Here is a 13,033-nt window from a genome sequence, read left to right on the forward strand (position 1 = left end):
TGCCAACCAGCAACGTGGGAGGATATGATCCCCTTTCTTCCATTACTGTGACCACCCACATCCCATAATAAGCAGGAAAGGAAGGTAAAGGAAGCCTTGGATGGGACCGGGTGGTGGGGACGCTCTTAGCTCTTTCTGTGGCCCCCTGATGCCTTGATCCTGACTTGTACACAAGCCAGAGGCACCTGGCACTGCCAGCATCCAGGGTCAAGTTTGTCACTTACGTCTTTCTGCATGCCCTTGTCCACATCACTGAAAGTCCAAGTGCACAGATTCTGTTCCTCACACGAACGCAGGTAAAAAATGAATCTCCTGATCTCTAATTCCAAGGCAGCAGGTTGACCAAGGCCAAGCAAAAGGGAAATGCCTGAAGCCCTTCACTGGAGGAAGCCCACAGGTGGCTCTCCCAGCTCCTGGTTCACAGCTGGGGCTGCACAGGGCAGTCACCTGGGGAGATTTGAAAACCCCCAAGGTAGCACCCCATGCCAATTAAATCAGAATCTCTGGAGGAGCCCCAGGTACGAATAGTGTTTAAAACTCCCAGGTGATTCCAGTGTGCACCCCTACCTCGGGGGAACACAGAAATGGAGAGGCGGAAGGCGGGGGTTAGAGGGCTCCCCATCAACAGGAGGCGGCCAGGAGAGCAGCCGGTGAGGTTAAGCCTTGGCTGCCTTCAGGCTGGGGGCCCATTTCCACTTGAATGTCCTCCCCTTTGGTTTTTATGGAGCAAGTATAATTCATCCCAGATTCAGGTGGGGAAGGAACAGATTTGTATTTTCTGCAGCAACTGCATTTCTGACTTTGCACTTCCATTCTGCTAGGCGGGCATATTGAAAAAAATAATAAAAGGAAATAAAACCTAACCTTAGTCCTGGCCGAGGTTACTCCCTAACCTTCTCTATGTAGACCACAGTTTGGGAAGGCAGGGGAATGCTGGGAAAAGTTGTCGCCTATCTGCTCTGAGGTCACTAGCTATGCCGAGACCTCCCTCCCAGACCAGGAGTCCTCTGCAGCGTCAGGGTCAGGCTTGGGTTGGGAACCTTCTTCAAGGCTGACTCTGTTTCAGTCAGTCTGTCAAGACACACTCACCTCTATTTCCTTGTCAGTCTTCCCTCCTCCCAGGCAGCCAGAAAGCAGTGTGCCTTGTCTCTCTGGCCAAGAAAACATCTCTTCCTCTTACATAAAGCTGGCCCTTGGACCGGCACACTAACGAATGTGAGGACGAGGAGTCAGTCTACGTTTCTGTAAGGGATGTGCTTTAGCAAGAAGTTGTCCTGCACAGAGCCAAAGCCTTACAACCTTGTGTATTCAGGACAGACTTGGGCTCCACCTGCTCAGCTCCAGAAGTTCCAGTTTAAATGGAGTGCCTACAGTAGTTCTTTTTCATTTCAAGCACAGAAGCTGTTCTGTATCCATAGGACGGTGGCAGGACTCCAGAGACGATTACCCAGGAGTCGGCTCCTTGGAAGCAAAATTAGAAAGTCATTGAATATTTAGGTGGAGGACCAGATACATACACATAAATACCTTAGGATACCTGTCAACAGCCATCAAGTCAAAATGAATCTACACGCATCATGCTTAAACCTAGAGGAGGGAGAGCTGGAGAGTTTCCATCCAGTCCAGTCTTCATCCTCAAGGGGAAATTGATAGCCGAGTGTGCGTTATGAGTCATTTACTAGTTCAAGATAGGTGAATCTTAAACTAGTAAATCTAGTTTTAGATTTTACAATCTTTTTTTTAGAGTATCGACTTTCTTGTTTTATTTTAGTGAACATGAAAACATGTACGTGGGTTTTCATAATTCAAGTCCATCTCAATCCTCTAGCACCCTTTTTCTAGTGGAGTTTTAAGGTCCTCAAGTACAAAAATTCCCATGTATTTTAGAACTCTAACCCCGCAGGAGGGGAAGGACTGCTCTGGCGAAGCCTAAGGGGAACTCCCGGCCTGGTGACGTGACAAGTGGAAGTGAATGGCCAGCAGCAGCAGGGAGTTTTGTCCGTGACTCCAGCGCTCAGCAACGGGGACCGGCAGATACCAGCCGGTCACCAAAGAGAGGACAGGGCGACCTGACTGGTCACTGGGCAGAGCAAGGTGGAGCCGGCTTCCCTGGAGGGCCCTCAGGAAAGAAGGGATGCTGGTAACTCAAGCGCCCTGTTGTTGGGCCCACAGCCCAGGGAGCAGTGTGGGAAGCAGGGCTCGCGTCGCCGTCCTCCCTGAGAGGAGGAGCTGAGGCTTGTAAGGGACTTGAGTTCACAGGACTGCACATGGTTCCTAAAGTAGGTTGAGTCTGAGCCCCAGGCTCAGGGGAGGGGGCAGTGTGGCTAGACTAGCCTGTGGCCTCATGAAATATCTGAGATTCAAAAAAAAAAAAAAAAAGGCCTTTCCATATTTGAAGAAGAAAGGTTTAATTTACAGTTGGTAAATATAGCAGCCTCCCCACTGTGAAAGCCACGTACCGAAGGTGGGAAGGAGCAGGGGCTGGGAGGGCATAGAAGTTGGGTAATCAAGCTCCCACCCAGATGCAGGTGACACAACAGCCTCCAGTATGCAAAGTAGCTTCCGGGACAACGGCACAGCCCACGGTAGGCATGCGAGCCCTGTGAGTGTCCCGCTGGCTTCGGTCCAGCCGGGTCAGTGGAGTCCTTCCCTTCAGCATGGGGGCTGCGTCGAGGACAACGGGAGTCCTGGCGTTTCTCCCGATTCCCTTCTAGGAAATGGTTTTGGGGTTTGGTTAAGTCTAGGTGCACCTACCGCCTTCCTAAGTGTGCTGGACAGTCTCTTCAGCGCCTTTGTTTCCTTCTGGCCTCCTATTTCCTGTTTGATTTCCTTTCCTCTTCTCTCCGGCTTTCTTTACTTCCATGTCGTCTGTTCAAGAAATGAGTGGTAATAAGGAAGGTGCTGAGTAGGTCAGCTGCTCTGGCCCCGGGGACTCACAGGCTTCGTTTACCTGTCTCTGCAGCAGCTAAAGGATTTTGTTGACCAAGGCTCCCAACTGTGGTTGCAGTACTCATTGATTTTTTTCTTTGTAGAAGAGCTACTGGACGGTGTTCTTGAATCTGATGATGACGAAGATGAAGATGATGAAGTAAGTTGGAGGCTCTTGACACCACACTGAAAACTCGGGCCAACTATTCTGAGTCTCTTCCTTGCCTTGGAAAGTTAGTCCAGAAACGGAGCTTTCAGTCCCTGCTACGTTACTTCTCACAATTCTGTGGGTCGGCTAGAGCTCAGCTGGGTGGTTTCCTGCTGGTCTCTCTTGGGGTGTCAGTGGCTCTTCTCCACGTCTGAGCTGGCATCGCGTCCGCCACAGCCCCTCTCCACGTGGCCTCTAATCACTCAGCGGTCCATCCCGGACTGCCTTATTGGTTGGGGGCCGGGCTCCAAGGGGAAAGAAGTGAAAGCTTCCTCAGAACATCACTTACGCTGCGTTCTGCTCGGGGCATGTGCCAAGACCAGCCCAGACCGGGGGCAGGGGGCGGGGGGCAGTTAGACTCCACCCACACGCGGCTGCAGGGTGGGAGGACTTGCGGGTGGCATGTCTGGAGACTGTCGGCCGCACCTCGGTGGGCTTGGTGCAGCCAGCATGGAGAGGCCACACTCGGCGGCGCTTGGCTTGATGGGAGGCTGAAAGATGACAGGTCTTCAGCTGAGTCTTTTGCTCTGAAGGGGTGCGGGCCTCCCCTGTCTTCCTCGTGGGTGTGAACGTGGGGCCTGGAGGCTTCCTGGGAGAATCTCCAGGGTGGGAGTCCGGGGCGTGGTTCAGAGCTGGCAGAACCTACCACTGTACCCTGTCATTTGCATTCCTGTGGTGTGGGTTACCTCAGCTGTGAAAAATCTGCTTACCTGGTTTTTAAGAGCGTGAAGGTTCAGAAGGAGGGCGTCTGAGTGAGTCCTGTGAGGTAGGTGGTGTAGAGAATGGTGACTCATGGGCTGTAAATGGATTTTCACATGACAAGCTATTTCATTATTTTTCCTTCAGACCTAAAAAACCCATACATGGCTGTCCTCTCTTGTTCTCTGTGGTCATAAGTGATTTGCATTCCCTCTATTTTGTGGGGAGCATTTATTCCTGAAGTGAACGCTGGAAGATCAGTTGTTCTTTGGAGTTGTGGTCTGTCCATGTAAAAGGTGTGTAGAAGCCAGGTTTTTGTTCATTGATGGCATCAGCTAGGGGAGACAGTTCATTTAAGAGCCCTCCACCAACGAGGACGGCTCCACCAATGAGGACAGATCTGTGAGTGATGGTCCCTCTTCAGACAGCCTCCCGCCTGCCATTTTCCTAATGGGCTGTAGGTGGCGCCAGCGGGTACCCCTGCTCCCTGCAGCTCTGGACTTCCAGAACTGGCCAGCACCTTCTCCAGGCCCCTTCCTCTACAAAGGTGGATCCAGAGAAGGGAGGAGGCCAGCCTAAGTTCACACAGAGCTGATGGCAGTAAAATCTGGTTTAGAACAGGGATCAGCAGACTTTTTCTATAAAGAGGAAGCTAGTAAATATTTTAGGCTTTGCCGGCCACACCGTCAGTTTCATCCACCCAGGTCCACCCGTTGTAACACAAGGTAGCCATGGACAATACATGAATGGTTGAACGTGGCTGTGTTGCCATAAACCTTTTTTTCTTTTTAATGTGTCCTGAAGTTTGAATTTCATATGATTTTTATGTGTCATTAAAATTTTTTTTCAAACATTTAAAAATGTGAAAATCCTTCTTAGATTACTGGCCTAACGGCCACAGGCCATTGTTTGCCAACCCTGGAAAGAACCCAGCTCCCTGACTCACTGGCCTTCTCAGGACTGTGAAAAGACACCGCCTGTGTGTCTCGCCCTTCAGCACTGTTTTATATTATACTTTGAGTTAATATCTTAATTATTTAATTCCAATAACTTTTTGTCCAAAAAAAGCTCCCCTCATGATCTGTTTTTCCCCCCTATCCGTTATCACTGTGGGGTGGTTTTATTTTATTGCGATTAACCCCTTTGTTTTTGTACTGCAAGGGAAAATTCATCTGGTTCAGCTGTTAATGATGGGAATTCAACTTCTGGAAATTTCCCTGTGGAAGTTATAGTCGACTCTAACTACAGTTATAGTCTATGGTAAATGAAGGAATATAGACATCCTTTAATTTTCTGGACTTTTTGCTACTCTATGCAGATTTTTATTTTAAGAAGCTAGTGTTTGAAAATATTTGTTGTGATAACTAGAATTTTCAGAAGATTCTTGAAAGGGTTTAGCTGGAAAATTATAAGGAAAGGACCTGTCATTTGGAGCCAAAACTTGACTCTCTGTGATGAGCTCAGGTCGGCAGGTTCTGGGCTCTCCCTCTGTCATGGTCCTGACGCGTACTGTGGAGGACTAGCCAGGACGACCTGGGAAGGAGCCAGCAGGTCTCTACTTTACTCAGCTTTCCCCAAGGCCAGGTGTTACTTTTGGAACTGGGGGCAGGAGTGGGGGGAGGTATGGGTGTGGGGAGAAAGTGAAAGATGCTTAGACTACAGGAAAATCTCCAAAAATCAGTTGTGCAAGTCACACTGTTGTTGGAATCCCAAGGTGACAACTTTGAAGGAGACAGCAAAATTATTTAAACCCAAAACGCAGATAACGAAGCCACTGTTTGCAGTTAGCTGCTTAGTGCCACTAAAGGTAAAATGGCTCTAGGAGGGGCCAGAGGCCAGGGTAAATTATGGCTGCCTTGCCTTACATTGAGCTGAAATCTGTGCCCTTGCAACTTCGGCCACTGGTCCTGCTCCGCTGGAGACTCTCAAGGATCCCCAGATGCAAAATCTGATTTTTCCCTCTAACTTGTAAAAATGTAATGACTTGTCCTGATGTATTAACACTTATTTAGTTATGCCTGAATATATATACATACACATACCAACATAAAAAGTTAACTAGAGTTAGTTTTTTTCTGACTTGGAGGCTGTCTAAGATACAACGTCAGATGGAAAAAGGAAATGGCAAAGTAACATGAGCAGTATGACTCAATTTCAAAAAACAAACTTATAAACACACATCCTGATGAATTATATACCTGCTTATATATACATAGCAGAAAGGTGTGGAAAGTTACACCCTCTTAGTTGACACCGGAAATTCCCTGGGTGAAGTCTGGGGATGAGGAAGTGTGGCTGAGAGGTGAAGAAAGGCCTGGATCTGCAGGGCCCGGAGCTGCAGACTCACCACATGAGGCGAGAAGTAAGAAGGGCACGCTGGATTTAGTGGACGGAGGTTGGCTGCTGAGCATTTTTGAAGACTAATGAGGCAAAAGCCAAACTGAGTAGTTGAGGAGCAGGTGGGAAGTAAGAGAATGGAGCTAATAAGTACATACAGCTCTTCCCACAGATTTGGCTATGAGCAGGGGAAGAGAGTTGGATGGTGGCTAAATGGGGCATTTTTGTTTGTTTTCATTTGGGAGATACCTAAGCATGTTAAAATGCTGTTTGGGAAGGATCCAGTTGGGCGGGAAAGGTTGAACATTCAAAGCAGGAGGAGAGAGAGAGGATGGCATCTCAGAAGGACAGGTGTTTTCATTATTTTCTAAATTGCTTCTTATACTCTTCTTGGACCATTTAAAGCTCCAGAGGAAAAAAAAAAAACTATCACTAGATAAGCTTGGACAGTACCTAGGAGAGAATGGACAAATGACAACAACAATTTAAGGGTTCCAACGCATCTCACCTAGTGCTTTGAAGAAATGTGTTATTATCTAATACAGTTTATTTTTATATTAAACGTAGATAATATGTTCCCAAAGGGTCAGTGGTGAATCACAAGGAGTCCTGATTCCAGTATTCTCACCACCAATAGCTCACGTTTTCTTACAGTTTGAGGCGAGTTCCTTGTGTCTAGCTCATAAGTGGCTTTGTAAGTGAAATGAAAGGCGTTTCTGTGCTATTCCAGAAGATTGATTTTAAGACAAATATTCTCCCCTCTTAACAAAATAGGTTTAAAGGCTGGGTTAGATCAGCGATGGACATTTACTTACTGGTGGCCATAAAAGTGACAATCATGTATGTGCTCGGCAGTTCCTTTCTCCATAGACTTCTGAAATCTAAGAGCCATTCACTTGCTTATTCAACAAATATTTGAGGACCTTAAAATAACATTCTTCTAGGAAATAATGGGGAAGGGATCCAAAAGAAATTTAAGAGTATCTATGGTTTAAAATGACTCTAAGAGTTTAAAATCTAGATAGGTGAGGTAATAAAGACCCTGATAAGAGCTTGTGTAGCATCACCACGTGCCAGGCACTGTTCTAGGCACCTTACATGTACTACTTATCCATTTATTCCTCACAAGAACCCGGTGATAGTGCTGTTATTGTTCCATTTCACAGACAGGGAAACAGAGAAAATATGTCACTTGCTGAGTTCACGCAGCTGATAATTAAGTGATGCAGCCAGGAACCAAACCCAGGTGGTCTGACTTGTCCACACTGTTAACCACTACATGATTTTGTCTCTTGCGAGACATATATAAACACATATACAAACAGTTAGCAAATAATAGAAAATAAACATGCGCTCATAGGTCCGTGAATGTGATAGAAACAAGAAGTGCTGCAGAAATTCCGAGTACTCAGAGAAAACTGGAAAGTGTCTGTTTTGACAGCACTTTGCCTCACCGAGGGTGAAAGGTGAGTGGATTGGATTGCTGAAAGAAGGATGTGGTCAGGAAAGCAGGAAAGGCATCTTCTAGAGGAGGCAGCATGAGCTTTGTCCTTTGCCTCTCCCGACCCACAGTGATGCCCCCACGAAACCCATATTAACAACCTAGCATGCGCATGTGCTTTCATACTTTTCTTACAAGGTACACAAACATATGTACCATAGTCCTGGATGTTTTTGTCAGTATTTGTTTTACAAAATAACACACAGATGCAAACACACACATCCTCAGTGTTGCCTTTTACCCCTCTTAATATCTTCTGGAAATCCCTCTGAATCAACCAGCATAGCAGTTGGGATTCCTTTTAATGCTGTGCATGTGCAGTTTCCCCAATTTTTGCTACTTCAGACAATGCTGCAGTAAACATCTTTGCAAATACATCCTTATTTAGTGGTGCTTTTACTAACATGGGCTTTTGTTGCTGGGTTGAAGTGTATGTGTGTTTTAATGTTAATACATTTTTCTAGACTGCTTTTTAGAAAGGCTGTAACAATTCAGATTTCACTAGCAGAGTAGGAGAGGAGCCTTTCCCTCCATCTCCACCAGCGATAGGTGTCATTACTCTTTTGATTTTTGCCAATCTAATGGTGGTAAAGTGGATCTCATTGTTATTTTAATTTTGCATCTCCATTGAGTAGTGAGTTTGAGTGTCTTTATTTGATTGGATATTTGGATTTGCTATGCTGTAATTTCACCTTCCTATCCTTTCTCTATTTTTAAAATTGCATTTGTCTTTCCATGTCGGTTCATATGAATTCTCTGTATATTATAGATATTGATCCTTTTTCACCTTAATTGCAACTATTTTAAAGATGCATCTTTTATTTACTGACATATTTTTATAACTTCTTTTGTCATAATTTTTTTTTTTTTTTTTTTTTGTGGTACGCGGGCCTCTCACTGTTGTGACCTCTCCCGTTGCGGAGCACAGGCTCCAGATGCACAGGCTCAGCGGCCATGGCTCACGGGCCCAGCCGCTCCTCGGCATGTGGGATCCTCCCGGACCGGGGCACGAACCCGTGTCCCCTGCATCGGCAGGTGGGCTCTCAACCACTGTGCCACCAGGGAAGCCCTGTCATAAATCTTTTAAAAAAATTTTAAAAACAAATATCTTGGCTTTTCTTTTGTACCCTTTGGGTTTTCTATCCTGATTAAGGTTTCCCTTAACGCTAAATTTTACATGTAGTCTCGCCTAGATTTTCTTCTAAGATTTCATTTTTTCATTTAAAATTTGATTATTAAATATTTTATACATGTAAAAGAAAAAATACATGTTTATGTAGGTTTGAAATAACTGTCCTCAAATTTTTGGTTGTAGAACACTTTTATACTCTTAAAATTATTGAATATTGCGAAGAGCTTTTGTTTATGTGTATTTTGCCTGTTAATGTTTGCTAAATTAGAATATAAAACTGATAAAATGTACTTATTAATTTTAAAATGACAATAATAGGGAATTCCCTGGTGGTCCAGTGGTTAGGACTTGGCACTTTCACTGCCAGGGCCCGGGTTCAATCCGTGGTCAGGGAACTAAGATCCCACAAGCCTCGAAGTGCAGCCAGAAAAATAAAAATAAAATAAAATGACAGTAATAAACCCATTACATGTCAATGTAAATAAAATATTTTTTTAAGGATATTTTCCAAAACAAAACAAAACAAAAAGCTATTAAGAAGAGTAGCATTGTATTTTATTTTTACAAATCTCTTTAATATCTGGATTAGAAAAGAGTTGGGTTCTCAAATCCGCCTCTGGGTTCTATCTGTTGCAATATGTTGTTTTGATTGAAGGATATAAAGAAAATCTAGCCTCATACATTTATGTAGTTGAAATTGTTGGAGTTTTTTAATAGCCTTTTGGGATAGAAATATTTTTCTTTGATACTACTTCAGAACTGGACAAGTGATAGCTTATTAAAGGTTAGTTGCAATGTGGAATCAGAAGCTATATCAATAAACCTTTTTTATTCTGTTAATTAAAACCTATTCATCTATTTTTCATTTTGTTTATCTTATTTTCTGATTGCTCAGTGCTAGTGTATAGAAATACAATTGACTTTAGTATTCTGATCTTGTATCCTATAACCTTACTGAACTCATTTATTAGCTCTAAAAGTTTTTGTTTCTTTGTTTTGTTTTGTGATGGATTCCTTTGGATTTTCTGTATACACCACCATGTCATCTGCGAATAGAGATATTTTCACTTCTTCCTTTCCAATCTAGATGTCTTTTATATCCTTTTCTTGTTTAATTGCCCTGGCTAGAAGTTCCAGTACAGTGTTGAATGGAATTGGTGAGAGTGGACCCTTTGTCTTCTCCTGATCTTAGGGGGAATGTTTGTCTTTCCAGTATGTCCAGTACCTTGTTATGATGTTAGCTGTCCAGTACGATGTTAGCTGAGGGTTCTTGGTAGATGCTCATTATCAGTTTGAGAAAGTTCCCTTCTTTTCCAGCTTTGTTAAGTGTTGAATTTTGTCAAATGCCTTTTCTACATCAATTAAGATGATCATGTGTGTGTGTGTGTGGGGGTGTCTTTCATTCTATTAATATGGTGTATTACACTGACTGCTTTTCATACGGTAAACCACCCTTGAACTTCTGAGATAAATCCTGCTTCTTCATGATTTGTAATCCCTTTCATATGTTGCTGGATTTGGTTTGCTAGTATCTCTTTGAGGTTTTATGTATCTATATTCATAATAGATAGCAGTCTGTCGTTTGACTTCTCTTGTGATATCCTTGTCTCGTTTTGATATCAAGGTAATGCTGACCTCATAATATGAGTTGGGAAGTGTTCCCGCCTCTTCCATCTTTGGAAGAGTTTGTGAAGGGTTGTTGTTAATTCTTCTTTAAACATTTGGTAGAACTTACCAGTGCTGCCTTCTGGACCTGGGCTTTTCTTTGTGGGAAGTTTTGTTTTGTTTTTGTTTTTGTTTTTACTAACTTGATCTCTTTACTTATTATATGTCTGTCTATTCATATTTTTTATTTCTTCTTGAGCCAGTTTTTGTAATTTGTGTCCTTCTAGGAATTTGTCCATTTCATCTAAGACATCAAATTGTTGGTGTACAGTTATTCATAGTATTTTCTTACGGTTTCATTTCTGTAAGGGCAGTAGTATTCCACCTTTCATTCCTGATTTTACCAATCTGAGTGTTATCTCTTCTTCTTAGTCAGTGCTATGGACTGAACTGTGTTCCCTCTAATTCATATGTTGAAGCCCTAACCCTCGGTGTGGCTGTATTTGGAGATAGGGCCTACAAGGAGGTAATTAAGGTTAAATGAAATCATAAGTGCAGGACCCTGATCTGATAGAATTAGTATACTTATAAGAAGGGACACTACAGAGTACTCTGTCTCTCTCGCCACCATGTGAGGACACAGAGAAGGTGGCTGTCTGCAAGCCAAGAGAAGAACCCTCATCAGGAAGTGAATCAGCCTGCACCTTGATCTTGGACTTCTCAGCCTCCAGAGCTATGAGAAATAAATTTCTTTTGGTTAAGCCACTCAGTCTGTGGTATTTTATGATGGCGGCCCAAGCTGACTAACACAATCAGTCCAGCTAAAGTTTTGTCAGTTTTGTTGATCTCTACAAGAACCAACTTTTGTTGATCTCTACAAGAACCAACTTTTGTTTTTGTTGATTTTTCTCCATTGTTTCTCTATTCTCCATTTCATTTATCTCTACTCTAATTTCATTATTTCCTTCCTTCTGCTCTTCTTTTTCTGGTTTCTTAAGGTATAAAGTTAGCTTATTGATTTGAGATCTTTCTTCTTTTTTAATGTAGGCATTAAATACATTAAATATATACAGCTATAAATTTCCCTCTGAGTACTGCTTTTACTACACCTCATAAGTTTTGGAAGGTTGTGTCTTCATTTTCATCCATCTCAAAGTATTTTTTACTTTTTCTTGTGATTTCTTCACCCACTGATTATTTAAGAGTGTGTTTTCAACAAAGCCTATGAGTTGACCCCAAGTAAACTAGTGGGTTAAATAAAGACAAATTCTATGAGAGGGTTTTCCAGGAAATTGCCAGACAGGTCAAAACATGACCGTTTTCTGAGAATGAGGCCTTTAGGGTGCCTAAAACCTGTCTGCTCACTCCAGTGACTGCTTGGATGCTGGTTTTCACTTTGATTGCAGAGCTGGTGGTTTTCAGGGGCCTGGGGAGAGAGTGAGAGGAGCAGGGCAAGTTTAAATGCCACAACATTTGCTGTTCTTACTGAGAGCCAGGTTTTTTCTTGAATAAACGCTCCTCAGATTGTTGCAGTCTTTGGTTAATTTTCAAAGTCCTGAAGAAATTGATTTTGACAATTTTTGCCAGTGTTCTTGCTTTTATGGAGAATGGATTTTCAGAAGTGCTTACTTCACAATTCCTGCTGGCATCCTGCCTGTTTTGCACTTTCAATTGCTCTTTCACCCTTTCAGTTGCTCTTTCACCCACATGTGATTTTGTATTTTCATGCATTGATAGCTGGGGAAATAATGGTTTTGCACTTTTGCAGTTCTTCCAGCCGTATTTTATTATAAAACATCCTTCCAAATTGCGTTTGTTAATATCACCACTGATCTCATCAGAAAAGTCTTTAGGTGTTGGGAAGCTATCAAGCTCACAGTAGTAGGTACAAGTTTTTTGAAATTCTTGTTTTCTCTTGAGAGTTCAAATTTTATTATTGATAACAAATACTATCAGTTGTTTTCCTTGAAGTGACAGGCTCACCTCATCAATTTTTGAGAAAATGTCTGCCAAACACCCAAGTCTGCATAACATAGTTCTTATGTCATTCTTTTGAGTAAAAGTGATGCTTCTCGAAAAAAAAGTGCCTAATTCAGCTTGCAAATCAAATAACCACACAAATGCTTTCTTCAAGATAACTATCATGTACATCCTCTCGCACAGAATGCTAAAAAGACAGGCCACGAGAATCAAGATTTAATAACATTAATTCCTGCTGCTTCACTGAGGACTTCTTAAATGAAACTCTGTCATCTTTCATCTATCTATCTACCTACCTATCTACCTATCATTTTTTCTATTATTCATCTATAAGTCTGTCTATCTATCTAGCTAGCTATCTGTGGTGGTAATGGAGAATACAGTGACTACTACTAGAGCTTGTTAGCAATGCCGATTGATGCTATGGAACTAGTGGTTTTACCCTCCTTTGCTTTTGCACCATATGTTCAGGTATCAGGTTAAACCATGAAAGTCAATAAAGGTATTCCATGCGGTATTTCAGCTAGTGTCACTTGTGTTTTGCTGCCAAGTATTTACATAAAAGGTCTTTAATGACTAGTTACTGTTGATACTGGATGAATACAAGCCAAACAGTAGGTCCAGGCATACCTCTGCAGATGAG

The 13,033-nt window shown here is 42.9% G+C and overlaps 1 protein-coding gene across 2 annotated transcripts in view; it reads left to right on the plus strand.

The window, feature by feature from the left end:
- ARMC9 (armadillo repeat containing 9) overlaps window positions 1-13,033 on the plus strand; it is a 142,763-nt gene that overhangs the window by 71,661 nt on the left and 58,069 nt on the right. For both annotated transcript variants that reach the window (XM_081241624.1, XM_081241623.1), the window contains exon 19: window positions 3,033-3,088. In XM_081241624.1, coding sequence (XP_081097750.1) covers window positions 3,033-3,088 — 56 coding nt within the window. The remainder of the gene's footprint in view (window positions 1-3,032; window positions 3,089-13,033) is intronic.

Source organism: Mesoplodon bidens (genome assembly GCF_964165515.1).
Source record: "Mesoplodon bidens genome assembly, chromosome: 8".
In the NCBI taxonomy this organism is placed as follows: domain Eukaryota; kingdom Metazoa; phylum Chordata; class Mammalia; order Artiodactyla; family Ziphiidae; genus Mesoplodon; species Mesoplodon bidens.